At 40.8% G+C, this 19,188-nt stretch overlaps 1 protein-coding gene across 1 annotated transcript in view; it reads left to right on the top strand.

The window, feature by feature from the left end:
• Positions 1-18,828, top strand: part of LOC126235066 (sodium-dependent nutrient amino acid transporter 1-like) — a 106,703-nt gene extending 87,875 nt beyond the window's left edge. The window contains exon 13 of the mRNA XM_049943800.1: positions 18,792-18,828. Coding sequence (XP_049799757.1) covers positions 18,792-18,828 — 37 coding nt within the window. The remainder of the gene's footprint in view (positions 1-18,791) is intronic.
• The last annotated feature ends 360 nt before the right edge of the window (positions 18,829-19,188 follow it).

Raw genomic sequence — 19,188 nt, 5'->3', positions numbered from 1 at the left:
AGATGGGTTGCCGACAATCTCTTGGTTATAGGCGACACACAAACGCGGCGGCTCACTCCAGAAATTCTTTTAATGTGTAACACAGAGCAATGATGGAAGCGCCGCCGCGAGGTGTAACGGCAATGCGAGATGCTCTGTCGACAGATGGTTTTAAGTGACCAATGACTGAAATACGACAGACGACACGTTTTCTTGCTCTGAATTTACTCATGTCCTAACCTAACCATAACCTCGTGATGTGCAGTGCATCCGAGAAAACGGCGATCAACAGAATGTGGCAGAACTAAAATCACGATTACTTTGTTCACGGCGATGAAAACTAGTCCCTGAGAGTTAAGTCAAGACAAAAAAATAAAAATTCAGTTTTATCGCTGAACGCAAACTGTAATTTGTAGCTATCATTGGTCACCTGAAAGAATCCTCACGCTGGCTACCCGAGCTGCCGCTTCAGCAGTCGTTGAGCAGTCCTGGCTGGCACTTGGTTGCAGATTACAGGCCACACAGGCTCATTCCAAACACAAAAATAATAACGGGACAAAATTAAGAGAAAGTAAAAAAGTCAGTACGATGATCAAAATGAGGCGGCGAAGTATTAGACATAATAAATTACATGCAAAACAATTAACTGAACAAAAATGATAATGAAAGTCTTTTGAATACATACCTATAAATTTGGGTGCCTTTGGCGAGATTCGAACCTATGGCCTTCTTTACAGCAGCTTTATATACGAGTACTAAGCACTGCGCTCCTCCGGTACACTGCGGTAATCGTTGACCCAGTCGAAACTATGAACTGCAGCCTACAAAAATTCAGCTTCACGCAGTGTTGTGCGAAACTTGTCTGTTGTAAGCCGATCTCTGTGATTGAAATAACGGTATATGTGACGCTGAATCGCGTTTTGTGCTGAAGGATCCAGTAGTGTTTGGTTAGTGCCACTCACGCAACGTGTATTTCGTTAATATCGTTGTGTGTGTGTGTGTTGTTTTTAGTGAAGTAAAAGGGCCAAACCCAGTATTCGGGATCCGAACACGTCAAGAAGAAAGCCGGATAAGGAACTGGAACAGAACTGACCAATTGTTGGGGCAGTGTGGCAACGTCGAACGATTCGAGATTGACGTTGAGCGCTCTGATTGGAGGAGACCAGCTCCATCGTCTGAAGTGTCACCTATCAAGTAATTTGAGTCGAACTATATTCATACCGCATAATGATACATCAAAACGAATAAATCATTCTGCAGTGCTGTCAGCTGTTTCATCTATACGTGGTAGATACGTGTGCGAAAACTAAATCTCAACGTCTCCTCTTCATTCGATTAAATAAAAAAATCACTGTGTTCAGAGTGGTAAATTCATTTACAAGATGCGACTGCAAAAGATGGAAACATCAGAGGCACTGGAAAAGTGGTGAAACTTGCATCGAAGTTCACTGTCAGTCCGCGTCGTTTGCACGAATATGCGGAGGACGCCATCATATTTACGAGACAAAAGAATGTCTATTGCCTGGTCAAGCTTCATCTGATCGACATGATTTGACTGCACGCGTTCTCAAACAAAATATCACTATTTTGATGGAGTTAATTGTTAATTGTGAAGAATCACGTTTATGGTGAAAGTGCTGGATATATTCCGTGGAGTGGCAAAAGACACGTTTTCCTAATGCACACATTCTCATATGGCTCAAAATGAAAATAAATACTGCTCAAATTGATTATACAATTTCTGTAGCAATACCGTATCGTGGACACGATCTATTGATGTTCAATATTCTCACCAAAGATTGGTGCATGGACTATGTCGTGCTATGAATCCACAATCAGCTGCGTGCAGATAACAGATGAACGAAAAAATATCCAAGAGAACACATGTATTGTACCATAGTCAACATTAATGATCGAAGCAGACGAAATGAATTAAAATTTTTGCTGCAGCCGGGACTCCTTGCTTGCTAGGCAGAAATGCTAACCATTACACTACCACAGCACAACGTCAACATTGCTGCATGTCTCAGTGAAACAGTTAATTATAGTCCACATTGTTATAAAAAATATTTAAAGGCATATAGAAGCGAAATATTGAAATTGAGTTAAATCAATAAAGTACGTATGCAAGTGCATGAACAACGGCAGCGATATGGAACAGTCAAGATAAAGCCGACGCGAAAACAGATGAAATTATACAATTCAAGTTGGTCGATAAATCAGCAGCAACTAGGCAGTGTGGCACATTTTGAGTTTACTAATTCAAAGTCGGCACCCCCACGTTGTTCATCTTAGTCTTTGGCTTGAAAACGCACAAAGAATATATTTCACGGCAGAGAATGCACAAGATGCTGCAGGACCAGAGCACACAACTCCGGCAGCACTTTTGCACTGTGCCAAGAAGATAGATCTGCCAAAAGAATGTACGCAGAGGTACCGAAGTACTACACATGGTACACTACGTCGAAAAAATTTCGACAATGTTAACAAGGAACGTAAGTTGAAGGCTATCGAAATATATATATATATATATATATATATATATATATATATATATATATATATATATATATAACGCACTGGACCGTATTTCCACAGTACAAGCTATATATATATATATATATATATATATATATAACGCACTGGACCGTATTTCCACAGTACAAGCTACTATTTGAGAGTGCTACTGATTGATGTGAAACGCCCATCTGTATTTGGAAATGTGAGAACGATCGAAGACATGCAATGTCAGACATACAGTGAAGCTTTAGAAGAACTTAATTTTTTCGAAAGTGATGAACACTGAGAAACTACGAGGGGCATTTAGTAAGTAATCCAACACTTTTTTTCTCGGCCAATTTCGGTTGAAAAAATTCGGAATTTGTTGTGGGACATCGTGGAATAATGCATCCTCAGTCCATATAGTTTCATGACGTTGTGATAGGTGGAGGCGCTATATGTAGCCTTATAAATAGCGTCTGTAAGGGAGATGCATTGCAGGCAGAGAGCTCTTATTGAGTTTCTTTTGAGGAAAAACCAGAGCATCGCAGCTATTCATAGGCACATGCAGAATGTCTACGGAGACTTGGCAGTGATCAAAAGCACGGTGAGTCGTTGGGCGAGCCGTTTGTCAGCGTCGCAACAAGGTCGCGTAAACCCGTCCGGTCTGCCGCGCGCCGGTCGGCCGCTGTGCCCAGCGCAGTGTTGGAACGTGCGGATATCTCATTCGAGGCGATCGACGGATCATGATCAAACACCTCGCTGCTCAACTGGACGTCTCTATTGGTAGCGCTGACACACTAATCCACCAATTGGGGTACTCAAAGGTGTATGCCCGCTGGGATCCACCCTACAGGACGGATCTCGTACGTTGTGACTTCTATCTGTTTGGCTCAATAACGGATGCAGTTGGCGGGAAGCAGTGCATGGTTGATATGGAGGTTATTGGTGCAGCAAGACGTTGGCTTCGACGTCGACCAGTAGAGTGCAGGCATACAGGACCATACAGGCACAAAGGCCCTCCCAGTAAGGTGGCGTAAGATGTCGCGCTAAAAGGGGATTATATTGAAAAATAAGCAATGGTGAATAATATGGTGTTTTGTCGTCCTGAACGAAATCAACCTGCTTTCAAAAAATTGTGTTGAATTGCCTATGGAACGCCCGTGATGGACACCTCTGTCAGTTGCCATCCACCTCAAATGCGAACATTATTCGCTATCATTTTCATCGTATGTTCGCCATCCAAACCAAACGATGTGTGGGAAAAATTCAAAGAGGATATGAGCGAAGGTATTTTGCACCGTACTATTTTTGGATAGCATTTTCAACGAAGCTCTCATACAAATACAATGGGTAATCGTCCATAAGGAAGCACTCACACAAATTAGAGAGGCTGCACAGCGACGTTCTGCATATGCCCACTATGATCGACATTTATTGACAGAACAGTGCTGATGTGTGCGTTCGTCGTAATGCTCGAACAACTATTACTTATAGAACAAAAGTGCTTGACATGGCGCAAAAGGAGAGGAAACGTCTTTATTTTTATATCTAGGACTTTTTACATTCGAAGAAGCAATCAGCGTGTCACATTGGATTCAGTAGTCTCATTAACTCACTACCCACAAATATCGCAGTCACATAACCAGTATTCATGGAGGAAACTGGGTTAAGAGTTTAACATCTCTTAGATATTGTGATCTGCAAGAGATAGAGCACTAACTCTCATTGTACGACGATACAAGAAGTAAATCGGCTATGATCTTGCTGAAAGAATCATCCAGGAATTAATCTGAAGCAAATCACGGAAATTCTGTACCTGGACACGGATCTGAACATCACTTATGTAGACTGCATTTTTACACTATCTGATGAAAAGCATTCTCTGGCCACTAGGTTTCACGAGAGGTGTACCCTCCAGTATAAAAAGAGGCTGGGAATACTGTGTTATCAGTAAAGAAGCAGTAAATCAGAAAGGGTAGTTGTAGGAGATCTCAATGACTTCGAACATGGACTAGTTATTGGATATTATGTGAGTAACAACTCCACCAGGAATATGTTACTTCCTTTAAAGCTGCCCAAGTCCATTGTTAGTGCTGTGAAGCAGAAAGCCGAAAGAATAGTTACAGCTAAACTAAGATCGGGTAGATCTCATGTAGTGACGGACAGGAACCGTCGTGCATTTTGGAGGACGGCTGTTAAAAACTCGCATGAAATCAGCGGAAGAAATCCCTCTGGAATTCCCAGTAGCTATCAGTAGTCGAGACACGACAAAGTGTGTGTAGGGCGTTAAGTAGAATAGGGTACAGTGGTCAAGAAGCTCCTCATACGCCACACATTTCTGTAGTCAGCGCTAAGCGACGATTGAAGTGATTTAAAGAGAGACGCCACCGGACAGCGGGTGACTGGAATGGTTTGGAGGAATAAATCGCGCTACACTCTGTTCAAACCGATGTAAGGGTTTTGTTTCGCAAATTTCTGGAAAACGTTATTTGCCATCACGTCTAGTGTCAACAGTAAAGCACAGAGGAGATGGTGCTACAGTATGGAGGGGTGTTTCCCGTGGTTAGGGTGTGGTCACCTTATTGCGCTTAAGAAAACGCAAAATGCGAAAAGATATTAACACATTTCACAGTATTCTGTACTGCGTGCAGGAGAGGAACAATTCGGAGCCGATGATTGCTTGCACCTGCATGACGGTGCACCCTGCATCTGTGAGGCAGTGGTTTTTGAACAACAGCATTTCTGAAATGCGCTGGCCTGCCAAGAGTGCCGACCTGAACCCAGTGGTACACTCTTGCGGTGAGTTACAAGGTCGACTTCAGTCCACTTCCCAGAGTCCATCATCACCAGCTTCTTTAGTTTCGACTCTTGGGCAAGAGCGGTCTGCCCTTTCCTACACAGACAGTAACACAGCTCACTGAAGTTGTCCCAGCAGAGTTCAAGTCGTTATGTAGCCGAAGGGTGGACGCACCCCACATTAATGGGTGTTCAAATTTGTGTGAATTTCTATGGGACCAAACTGCTGAGGTCATCGGTCCCTAGACTTACACACTACTTAAACTAACGTAAGCTAACTTATGCTAAGAACAATACACACACACACACACACACACACACACACACACACACACACACATGCTCGAGGGAGAAATGGAACCTCCGGCGGGAGAGGCCGTGCAATCCGTGATATCGCGCCTCAAACCGAGCGGCCAATCTGCGCGGCTTAATACACTACTGGCCATTAAAATTGCTACACCACGAAGATGACGTGCTACAGACGCGAAATTTAACCGACAGGAAGAAGATGCTGTGATATGCAAATGATTAGCTTTTCGTAGCATTCACACAAGGTTGGCGCCGGTGGCGATACCTACAACGTGCTGACATGAGGAAAGTTTCCAACCGAATTATCATACACAAACGGTACTTGACCGGCGTTGCCTGGTGAAACGTTGTTGTGATGCCTCGTGTAAGGAGAAGAAATACGTACCATCACGTTTCAGACTTTGATAAAGGTCGGATTGTAGTCTATTGCGATTGAGGTTTATCGCATCGCGACCATGCTGCTCGCGTTGGTCGAGATCCGGTGACTGTTAGCAGAATATGGAATCGGTAGGTTCAGGAGGGTAATACGGAACGCCGTGCTGGATCCCAACGGCCTCGTATCACTAGCAGTCGAGATGATAGGCATCTTATCCGCATGGCTGTAACGGTTCGTGCAGCCACGTCTCGATCCTTGAGTCAACAGATGGGGACGTTTGCAAGACAACAACCATCTGCAAGAACAGTTCGACGACGTTTGCAGCGGCATGGACTATCAGCTCGGAAACCATGGCTGCGGCTACCCTTGACGTGCATCACAGACAGTAGCGCCTGCGATGGTGTACTCAACGACGAACGTGGGTGCACGAATGGCAATTTTTTCGGATGAATCCAGGTTCTGTTTACAGCACATTGGAAGCGTGTATTCGTCATCGCCATACTGGTGTATCACCCGTCTCTGTCACCTCTTGTTCGCATTGACGGCACTTTGAACAGTGGACGTTACATTTCAGATGTGTTACGACCCGTGGCTTCACCCTTCATTCGATCCCTGCGAAACCCTTCATTTCAGCAGGATAATGCACGACCGCATGTTGCAGGACCTGTACGGGCCTTTCTGGATACAGAAAATGTTCGACTGCTGCCCTGGCCAGCACATTCTCCAGATCTCTCACCAATTGAAAACGTCTGATCAATGGTGGCCGAGCAACTGGCTCGTCACAATACGCCAGTCACTACTTTTGATGAACTGTGGTATCGTGTTGAAACTACATGGGCAACTGTACCTGTACACGCCATCCAAGCTCTGTTTGACTCAATGCCCAGGCGTGTCAAGGCCGTTATTACGGCCAGAGGTGGTTGTTCTGGGTACTGATTTCTCAGGATCTATGCACCCAAATTGCGTGAAAACTTAATCACATGTCAGTTCTAGTATAATATATTTGTCCAATGAATACCCGTTTATCATCTTCATTTCTTCTTGGTGTAGCAATTTTAATGGCCAGTAGTGTAGGTGTTCGGATACTTTTGAGTGTCACAAGCGTAACTCAGCGTCGCTTCGTTTCGCATCGAGGCAACCACTGTCTTGCCATCAGCAGTTCTTGTTCAATGTATTGTCATGTGCTTTTGTATTCACTGTCGTTGTAGCGTGTCGAACAATTCTCCGTGCCCCTCAAGAAAATACGAAAGGAAACGCGTTATACCGTGACGTCTGTTGTGTTGTTGTATTGTAAGGCGCCACGTATACCGTTTTTATATGTATACGTGTATGTCGTCGTTGTCGTCTCTTCTTTCCCTCGTCGTTATCAGAGCATGAGAAACGTTTGTTTGTGTTTAACTACTTGTTGTCGACAACACAAAACTACACGGCCACAGTATCACCTGATTCCGGAATAGCTAGTTTAATATAGTATAAAGATAGTGGGTTTCGATGCAAAGTTATTTAAGTGTGATATTATTCTTCACTTAACCTTTGAGACTTTAATAACCAGGCCCAAAACTCGACTTGTAACGAAAGCACTTACGATCAGTCTGTCACAATATTAATAATACGTAAGGCTCTACACCACTATAAGAGAATATCACTGTTCATGAAATAACAAAATGTACGACTAAACTTCTTTATATTTTTCCTTTTATTTAATCCAATGCTTTAAAATGTTTATTTCGCGCCCGCAAATCATCCACACCTCGATGTAGAGTGTAAACGTGTGCATAGTACACTGTTTCTGCTGATAACCACGTATGAGCTTTTGGGTTGCTAGGCTACTTCGATCAACAGGATTTATATTGGATTTTGAAAATGATCTTTCTATCCAAACTTACGCCCTCCACAATGGCTCATCAATTATTCTACCCTCTCGGGATGATTAGAAATTCGCGTAAATTGTATTTTTGCGAGTTTAAAGCAAACCATCGACGCCGCGAAAGCAGTCTTGATACTGCAACACACTCGTGACGCTTACTAGCGTGTCACGAAATTGACCTGCATACATCTACAACCAATTTCAAGGTCATAAGTCGCCCTACACGATTATGTGCAATTGAACTTCGTCAAATCAATTATTCCCGGAATCGTAATCACTGATCCCGACACTGACCGTCCATAAACGCACAATCAACACTCTTTCTTTTCTAAGAGTAAACGAATGACGTCACGTCATCTAGATAGTTATTAAAATATTATTCCAAATGATCTCAAACATTTATCGTCATTGTATTTTAATGGTAATCAGAAAAAAATTATGATTTACTATCGGAAACTAACACACAACAGATCGCAATTCGCACGTATCTAAATGACAGCTTTGCATAGCGTCGGAACTTGATCACGCAAAACTATATAAAGAAATACCCCAAATCTCAATTTCTCCATACCAACTGACAGATATAATTAAGATATTCAAGACCTCATAGATCCATCCCGACCTGTAATGTTATAGCGTGTCTCATTTGTTCAGCCGAGTGAGTAATTTCCAATAAAATACGTTCGAAAAGAGCAGCTGAACTTCAAATGTCGTAATCAACTATGCACGATCACATGAGAGAAGCTTTCAGAAATGTTGGCCCTAGACCGATATTTGTGAATGGATTCCGTGACTACGAGATGGAGCAGCGAGCCAAAGTTGTCGTGTTGACATTATTTCCAAACATGAGTCTCGTCCAAGAGCGTTGTTTTTTTTATGATTAATGTTAGACACATCGAAGCCCACACGAAATAATGTGGTTTCCTGTTATCAGACAAGTTCCCATTACATTCTCGACTTGAAAGGAACCTGCCGCATGTTATGCTATGGCCCAAGTTGTCATTATGACACCTGCCCGGACCTTACCACGTCAGACTATTCAATGTGAGGAGTAGTGAAGTCTTACACGGCTCAGTGTCGGAACAAGACCGATGAAGAATTGTGCAAAACTGTTAAGGAAGCCTTCCGATGACGATTCGGGCAATTTTCAGACACACTGTGTACCGACGCCTCGTCACCAGTGACTAGGACGTCACTTTAATCAGAGTACTTATCACTGAATTCCTGGAACATAATACCAGTCAAACAGCCCGCTTTCTGTTTCTCTGTAAGTGAAGGCACTTCCCAACTTCACATCACCTTCTGAGACCCAAAGCTATGCATTTTTTATGCTATAGTCGATCTTTTTTTTTAAGACTTTCTCCACATCAATAAACTATTTAAGAGGGATGGAAACTATACTTTTTCTCTCGTTATCAATATATAGCTGTTACAGAAGCTCCGGAACGTAAATCGTATTAGAAACGCTGTCATCGTTTTCAAACTCAAGAAGCCAATATCCGAATATCGTCATGTAAATGTCGCTTTTCTGAAAACATACACCAGTGCAACATCTGAGCTCACAATGAAAGAATTTTCTTTGTCACATTACCTTATTGCAAAGATTTCTGTCCTGCTGCTCGTTTGTAGGTTAGAAGCACTCACACGTACGGTACCTTGCCAACAGGCACCGCCTGTGGCTTCACGTGGTATGCGCAGGTAGTCGATTTGTACTACTTCAAACCTCGCCGTCTCATAACCGCAAATGTTTTCTCAATCCATTAGCAAAGAGTGAAAGAACTCGGCACACTTCGTGAACTGCTACCTCCCATGCTATGAGTGTAGCAGAGACACTCTGCTGGGTTCTCTGTTGCCATATTGGATAGAAATTAACTAACCCTTGGCTACACTTTCAGATACATATTTTATGGCTCCTTAATAAAATAAAAAAGACAGCCAACTTGACGATAATTGCTTCTGCTGAAATCAGACAAATTTAACATAAGAAAGATAAAGGAAACAATTTAAATTTCAAATTTGTTTCCCACAAACTGGCTGATAAGCAAAAGACCGTAGATCTGAATGCAGCCAGAGATCCGAATAACACATTTGACAGAGATCCACCTTTTATGGAGGAAAATGTCACAAGAAATGGGATCTTATACTAACGCTTCAAGCCCGAGTAGGATAGACAAACGAAAAAGTCGTATCCTCACATTTAGACAGACATCCGAAGGTGGGCGAGAAACGATTTAAAAAAAGTTTTCGCTTACAGTTTCCACCTGCTTCACAAAAGTTTACAAAAACGTGTGTTATAATAATTTCAGACTAGTTCTGTTTCAGACTAGTTCTGAAAGTTAATGTTACCATTTTGTTGATATTTCCTTTTTACCTTTCTTTTTTAATAGTGAGGAATGGCCTGGGCCGTCGTCATGGTAACACAACATAATTTAGAATAACTGCACTTCAATATTATTTTCTTTATTTGTCGTCCCCTTTGGTTATCCTGGCGGTTCCAGTACTCAATATAGCCTTGCTGACATCCCTTACAGTTGTGCGGCAGGTACTGCCAGGCCTGTTCTGTACTGAATATCTCTTTGGCCCCAAACCTGTGGAATGGAGGCTGGCAGCAGTCATTTTGCTACTCTTCAGCCAAATAATACTAAAATATATTTATAGGGTGGTCAGGAACAGTTGAAATGTTTTTAAGGGTGCTGCAGTTGGGAAATAGTTCTTAACAAAAAGTTCCATGTGTTGCACTGTTTACAAGTTAATTAGGATTGAAGTTACACTGTCAGGCCGTTACGCGCGCAAATTGAAGCAACCTGCCAGAGATGGTGTTACCAAAAGTATTCTTCGTTTGGTTTCCTAAAACCGAACAAGAGAGTATATACGAAAACTGGACATAGGACGGCGCTAAGGGTCGAAGCCGAGCCTAAGGCTGAGCAGTCTCGTGCGCTATCATCCACACTGTGAGAACGACTGACTATTTATATCTGGTGGGCCGCTTGATTATGCGTGCGCAGTGCCCTGATCGGCTAACTTCAATGCTAATTAACTCGGAAACGGCAATGCGCAACGAATTTTTTCTTAACAATTATTTCTCAGCACAACCTAACTTGCAACACCCTTACAAGCTTACCCTATTATTTCTGTTCAGTCTGTATGTAGCTTTCTTCAGTTAAAAATAATTGAAATCATAGGGCAAGATATAATAAGAATATTTTTCAGAACAAAAGCAGACTCGGTTGAGAAATTATTTAATGTCAATGACACGTTTCACCTTTTTGGGGCATCATCAGTTTGAGTAAAGGTAGCTGGTGGTTATTTTACATTATACGTGGTTTTATGACTGACGGGTCACCTATTCAGCTATTTCTACCATTTTACATTACATATGGTTTTATGACTGAATGGTCACGTATTCAGCTACTCTTCCACAATCTGATGATGCCCCAAAACTGCGAAACACGTCATTGACATCAAATAATTTCGCAACCGAGAATATTTTTGTTCCGAAACACTTTTGAACCGGTTGCAGCCTGCCACGGTGGAAGGGGAAATTTTTGGTAATAACAATAGTTTCTTTTGATCATGGCCATAATACAGACATGGTAGATAAGGCCCTAGTAAAGAATTCGTCGTTAGGAAAGAAGTATGGAGGGATGAGGGTCAATAGGACAATATAGACAAATGGATCGCTTTGTCTGGGAGCCGGGGGAATCACACAGGGTTCAGAAGTGGGTTCCATAATTGAGAAGCTACAACACGAGGGAGTGAGGGTGACTTACGAGACTGGTAGAGGCATTGTAGTATTGACCTAAGGAAATGATGTGGGAACTAGGGCTGTAGCTAGGAACATAGGCCAGGGGAAGGGAGCCTGTACGTTTCCTTGGGATAGGATATGAAAGGTGAGGAGGAGGAGGGAAGGTGCGACATAAAGTGTGGAGGCAGTGCAGGACTGGAGAGGGTTCGGGGGACAACGGAGATAAGTCTTCGAGTTTACGGGATGTGGAGAATTTTCAAAAATATCGAAGAATTTGATGAGAGGGGGTTGGGAAATTTTATCGACTGATAGGGAATACAAGTAGGAGTGGGGATACATATACGTATGCCGAAGTAGAGCGAATGGCGTTTTAGATCTTGAAAGGACTGGTGAAATTTTTGGGAGCCAGAGATCTAGGCTCCGATGGAGAAGATGGCGATCGGTCGGGTATGGCTTCTTGTAGGTGAAGAAGACGGTCTGTTAGTAATTTTACCATACTGTAGGCTTTTTATGAGGTAGGTAGTAAATGGGTGTGCTGTATTAACTTTCAATCGAGCATTAGTCGGAGGAATTTCACTATTGCAATAAGATGAATGGTACGGTTGTGAATAGCAATTTGGAAGTCAAGGAAGCGACAGAAAGTACATCCTGTGACTATTGCCTGTGTTTTGATGCGGTTGACTTTGAGATACTAGTGGCTACAGCAGGAGGTGCTGTGGTGTGCGTACTGTAAGACCTCCAGTACACACACCATCAGATTATTTGACTTGTCGCTCTAACGAAGTAGGCGATTGTCAGCAATATGTCTCGTGATCTTATCGTGGCGTGTTTATCTTCTGCTGTTAGGTCAGACGATAGAAATGCCACTTGCACGCTTAGAGTAGCTGATTGACGGTGACCAACTTTAAACAGTACTTGATTAATTTTCACACACATTTATTAAAATAATAACAAGCATAAAAATTACTTAACTTGGTTCTGGATGCTATTTACAATTGACAATCTGAAGTTCCTTTGGTATTGGTACGTTAATATTATTCTCACATATATCTCTGATAGTTGACAAAAGTGTCTATACATTTATCTTCATGGTTATGTACAGGAATATGGTAATCTTATTAGGCGCAGACTGAAAGTTGACTATAGACTGGTACAGACAAATGTAGTCTGGTACAGATTGGTGCAGACAAATGCAGACTGGTACAGACTGGTGCAGACAAATGAAGACTGACTAATTGGAGGTCTGTACACTCGTTATAATACCTCACGCATTCATGTATCATTGCGCGAGTGTGATCCGCGAGGAGAAAACGTTCTACGTCAGCAGCAATCTCATTGGCTGCGTTACATATTAATACGCGGATCGGCGGAAGCAGAATTTGGTCCGTCTCTATGGCAGCGCCATCTCGTAGTGCGGAGACGGACGAGCGCTGCGCCTGCGCTGTTGTGCTTAGCGGGGCGCGCTCTAGTGGGAAAGTTGTGTACGCGCTGACTACGCGGAACTATGTACACAACAGGTGCAGTCACTGAGGTGGATCTGGAAGAAACTATGAGAAGCTTGCAGTGTGGAGTGGAGGACAAGGAAGGCCATGTCGTCGCCATACTGGAGCACATGGACTTTATTTTTGGGAGGGGGGGGGGGGGAGTAGAGTAGTGAGTGGCTGGAGCATATCTGCTGTATAGAGGACAAAGACTAGAGGGGAAAGCAACGATCCTTGGTACACTCCTACGAATGGATGGAATATGTGGGACTGAGAATGTTGATGATGACAAAACAGGGGCTGTGTGTCAGAAAGAAAGATATAAGACGGACATGCTTCATTGTCTGTGTTATATTTTTATAGTTTTAATAGAGGTTGAAAAATTATATCACGTTAAAAGAATTTCAAGGACGTGGGAGCAAAGATGGCGGAATGGGGTATGTTTAGTTGTGAGGAGAGATGGCGGAAGAAACTGTGGATTGAGTACCTACTGTGAAAGGATTCATGGTACGGCAAAGTTCATTCTTGCTTCCAGATAGGGCAATAGTAATTGGTATGTTTTCTCTGTAAAATAACCAGATTTTTCCATCGTTTTTGTTACTTTGACTAATACTTTTCTCCAGCCTTTCTAACAGAGTAAATTAAAAGTACCGTCTGGATATATCACACATCTTCAAAATATCGTCTAATTCACCTTCTTCCACCAAACTTTTCAACACCAGTACGATCACTTCCAAATGCTTTGATGTGCGCGTTATTCTTAGTGCTGTCCATTTTCTTCGTGCTATCAAAAGGATTGTACGACGGTTTGTTACATGATGTATAGTACGACTATTGGTGTACCATTGATCACACGGATGTATCTACATTTGCAGAAGAATCAGGTATATTTGATAATATCTTTCTTGGACCTACTTCTGATGACATTTTCATAGTTGATAACACTGTGGAACCACCATAACTTGGACCTTTATCTTTGCATTTAAACCTTTGCACTAAACCTGTTTTGCAGCCTTTTGAAATGTGTTCATTTTCACCATAGCAAAAACACTTCTTTGCATCTTTTTGCTTGAATTTTGTCACTGTTACGCACTAACTATTTTATTTTGTGGTCGCATTAGATATTATGAATACTTCGTCATAACAAGACGATATTTTTTGTAGATTCTGTGTCATTAACATGGTGCGACATCTCTCATACATCTTGTGCAGGTTCACAGGTGGCAACTGGAAGTAACAGTTTTGTATCTAGTGACAAAACAAGACGTTTTTTCGCTTTGGAATTTGCTTCCGTCCTAGTAGCTAATTTTGAAAAATAACCTTCAGCTTTTGCCTCTGGGTTGATTAAAATATCACTTACCATATCATACACTGTCTCACGTTCCAAAGTGACCTTCATGACAAAACGCCAGGTTGCCCAGATCTCTTCAGTTTGTAGTTTTTCTTCAGTCGTGATTCTCTTCTACACCACTCGTGTCAATTGCAGTCCTTTTTCTCTTCTGTATCTTTTTCAGTGTGCGATTTGCAGGGGGGGATGGGGGGGATTTCCCCCCCCTTTGCATCAGACCATCCCCTCCTCTGGTTTCAGTTTATGCATCCCAACCTGGGATGTAAAACTTTACATAAAATTTAAATTTGTGGAGCCGAACACTGAAAGTTTTTAATAAGTCTTACTATTAATACTATTAATATGTTTCAGTTTTCTATCATCAGAATAAGTACAGTTTTTCACAAATGTGCCTCTACTTTTAGAATTCCCCTCGTATACCTGTATGTAGATGATTTTGTAAATAAGCTTTACCTATAATGTACTTTTAAAGATATAACAAGGGATGGCTTTTCTGATAGTGCATACGCGTGAATAGTGAGTTTCGGCAGTAACATCTATTTATAAATAGCTGTTTAACCATGCGTAACGCCACGGTCCAACATTGTATGACTTCATAAGCTATCCACAATAATGTGGTACAATGTTACAAGCTGTCTGCTTGAATTCCTCGTCTCTTAGAACACTTCACTTAATTACACGTCTCAGTTATCATCAAATAAATATTTAGCAGAACCACGCACATCTGCTACATATCATAAGTTAAAATACCTAACAAGTATGCTGCTGAAGCTTTAGTCAGCGTCTAGAATCAACAACACGTTATTCCTGGCAACATGAACACAACAAAAGTAACTAAGATCTTCAAAGAAAGGGAAATTACACAGTAACACGTATGTTGTTACATATATAATAAAATATGAAATTTTAATTATACAATCTGTAAAATCAGCATTACAACACGTAAAGAATTTCCGTCTACCGAAGAACGTGCCTCAGGTAGATATGGGACCCGTCCACCATGCAGAACAGAAAGACCAATGACCGGCATCACGTGTCCAACACAGCCATAACTAAAGACATTAGTTGCTTAACAAGACCACATGCAGGCTGGACTATTTGCTCTGGAATACTGATACTTCCTCCAACAATGCACTTCGCTTTTTCCTTGTACAGAGGATGCCTACCGATCGTGTATTACACAACCAGAAAACAAGTGACACATATGTTTGACTAAGATTTGGTTATCCAATGTATTGTAGCTGGTTACCTGTTTCACCTTCATTCATCCCAAAGCTGCAGATCCTGTTGACAACAATTTGAGAATATCTTAAGAGTCCCTATGTTACTATAGTACGAGTAGTTCTATGACAGGCATTACACCATCATAATCTGCATTTTGTCGTAATCGACAGCTTTCCACATTCTCCGCAGAGAAAAGTGACATAATGACTTCTTTATATTCGTGGTCGCTTTTACGTGGATATCATACTATGTTAAGTCCCTGGAGTTGATTCATACATACTTGTTAACTGGAAAGGGGCAGTTGTAATGTACTAACTGCACTGTGTAATTCACTCTCCTGTAAACTGTCTCATGTAAATTTATAAATGTAATTACTTAAGTCAAATATTATTCTAATATGTTTATTTTGCTGTAGATGTTTGGTATTTGCGTTTGATGTTGTCCAGTTTCCCTTGCGGATGGAATTAAGAATTTTCAGGAGAATAAATATTTCATTCAGAAAAGTATAATTAATAATATAGTAAACCTACTGAATTGGTTATGATTTGCCATGAGTCTTAATGTTATCGGACATCGCTCAGCATTCACTGAAATCGTTCAAACCTTCTAAGAAGTGGATCCCAAGGGACAGAACACGAAAAGAACGTGATAAGCTGATGGGCAATTGGAAGATGAAGAGTGTGAACAGTAAAGCTAATGCTCTCAAGCAATTCGTATAAAAATTATTTAATTTGTATTCACATTGACAATTTTATATATAAAAGAATAATCATGAATGCAAAATATTTTTTTAAACTAATTTCCTATCCCAAACGTGTCACTAAATGAATATGTAAATGTAAAGCTTTAATCAACACCGACATCAGAAGCAGAATAATTATTCACTACAATTTTTGGTGCAATATTTCTCTTGTTATGTGTAGACTCTCCGAATATCACGTGGACAGTTACATCCTCTTTGAAGTTCGTTAGATAAAGTCAATAGGTCCGACGTTGATTATCCTAAATTATTTGGTCGCTGAAAGGTAAAATGTTATTCATGGATATTTTTGTGACTTGAATAAGAACTCCTTTGCATTATAACTTCATAATAATCCTTGCAAGTATTTTATAATTTTATATCCGAAATATAATGTAGCTCCATACCGTAAATGAGGTCGCCATGAATATTAACCACTATCGTCCACATAACGGTGTGACACAAGAATAATGTATTTTTTCTTGGTCGATTATTGAAGATCTATCCGCATCTGTTTTTTTTTCTTTTTTTCCCCAGACTTGTTACAACCTTTTTGCATTTTAATATGGGCACTTACACAACTACATGCAGTCACCAAAAGAAGACAGCATGCAATATTTTATAGAAGAATAAAAGAAATATAGGATGTAATATCCTGACGAGACCGACATTAGACACTGAGAGCAAGTTTGCTTTGGGGAAGGAAACTGGCAGAACCATTTTTAAAGGAACCATCCCAGAATTTGCCTTAACCGATTTAGGAAAATCACAGAAAACCTAGATCTGGACGGCCAGGATTTGAATCACCGTTTAACCGAATGTGAGTCCAGTGTCTTAGCATTACACTACCTCACTCATTAAAACATTTCATAGACGAAGGTCTTGTAAACTAAATCCTTTATCCCGATATATGCGACACTTTAAATGATATTATTTGATTAGTAGTTCCTATTTCTAGGCGCTGTGTAGTAGTTGATTTAGATGGAGTTGGACATGATTTTCTTATCGAGATACTATATGAGATATCGACTAATCCAACAGTTTATCAATTTTCCGAGATCATTACCCCTGAACGGTATCAGATATTGGCTAAAAAACGGAACAAAGTTTAGCGTTTACTGAACTTTAATATCATATTTTAGTTTTCAATCTAGGGCAATCTTATTTTTAAAACGGCAAGCATTAATTAAAGTTAAAATAAATGCAACTCGCATGTTTTTAGGAGTTTTATTAAAACAAAAAATAATGTGTCAGTGAGATGATTGATACTGATCTTTTTGAACAATATTTTATACTCGGTTTGGTCACGAGGTGACGCTCAAATTTCGTTCACCTATTCCCTTTCACTGCCATTCCAGTATGAACATAATTTTCACATCTGTAAGTAAGGCTGAATGTCATTTTTGTTTATATCAGGACCTATTTTGACTTATATTGAACCCGCAGAATTCTACATTTTATACTGGAGTTCAAACTTTAGTATCTGAGGACATTCCTCCGTTCCCTCAAACGGCCCTTATAACCCAAGAATTTATGTTTTGATTTTTTAAAATCAAGCAAATGGTTACCAAGGGAATTTATTTCTCATCGCAGACGCTGACTTATTCCGTCTTTGGTGAGCGATATTCGTTGCATCACTTGCTAATGACACTAGTTGAAAATTTTAGGTAATAGTTGATGACTTATGTAGTACAGTTAATCGTCACCTTCTCGTTGTTCTGATGTTTATTAGTCCTGTGCGAATTTAATTATATATTCGACTGCATACTCAGTTAACTGTAGCGCCTCTTGCTACTGATGCGTGCTTTTGCCTTCCGGGAATCGTCAGTTAGTTTTCGTGGGATGCGAACTGGACACAGTGACACAGTGCGTCCAGAGCACTCAAATTATTCGCAGCAAGATAGATAATGGATTAAATAATTCCTGGTCAGTTTATCATGACGCAGCTGTCGAAGTTGGTCGTGACATAGAAAATGTGTTTTATGTAACAGGAGCCGCTAATAAGAGTTGCAGGTATCCTGTGCCCAAGATGAAGAACACACACGCACACACACACACACACACACACACACACACACACACACACTCTGAATCATGTCTGATGTAGTTAACCATTGTCGCATAGTTTGCTCTTTCAATAGAACAACAGTCTAGTGTTGCTGTTATTATGTTATTATATTCTGCTACTTATCGTCATACACAGAAAGAAATAAATGTATATCATACACAGAAAGAAAAGTATGTCTTGCTTGACCAAGTGAAGTGTGATCGTCCCGAAGAAGGCAGCAGTGCACCGTGTTAACGTTGCGGTGAAAGAGGTTTCAGGACGAATAGCGTCTATAGATTTCCGCAAACTATGGAAAGTAGTTGACTGATAAAAGATACGTACACAGTAAGAATAAACGGAACTTTTTCAATATTTTAGCTTCCTGCTTGGTCCTGGTTGGTGCGCCGAGCTGTGACTGACTGGGACAATACAACATATTCGCGTTATACCTCGTTGTACGAAAATTTATTTCGGAAATATAGTTTTGTATCAGTAGGAACTCACTTTAGTTGATCGAGCTAGATACACAAGGAAAAAATTAAGTATAAAAAACTAATTCCTCGTCTCTAAAGTGCCACAAAAAAACTGTATCAAACTGTTAAAGTATGCTAGTCGAAGCAACATACTTGAAATACTTTACCTAGCTGGTATGTGAACTCTGTGAACAAAACAAACGTAATGAATGATAATTCCGAAAAATAAAATCACTATGTATATCTGTTCATTTAGGTAATGTGAAACGTGTAAAAAATTTAATGATAACATCTACGTAAAA

This window comes from Schistocerca nitens, chromosome 2, assembly GCF_023898315.1.
Source record: "Schistocerca nitens isolate TAMUIC-IGC-003100 chromosome 2, iqSchNite1.1, whole genome shotgun sequence".
NCBI lineage: Eukaryota > Metazoa > Arthropoda > Insecta > Orthoptera > Acrididae > Schistocerca > Schistocerca nitens.
The sequence above is the reverse complement of the archived record's forward strand: the minus strand, read 5'-3'. Positions and strand labels throughout refer to the sequence as shown.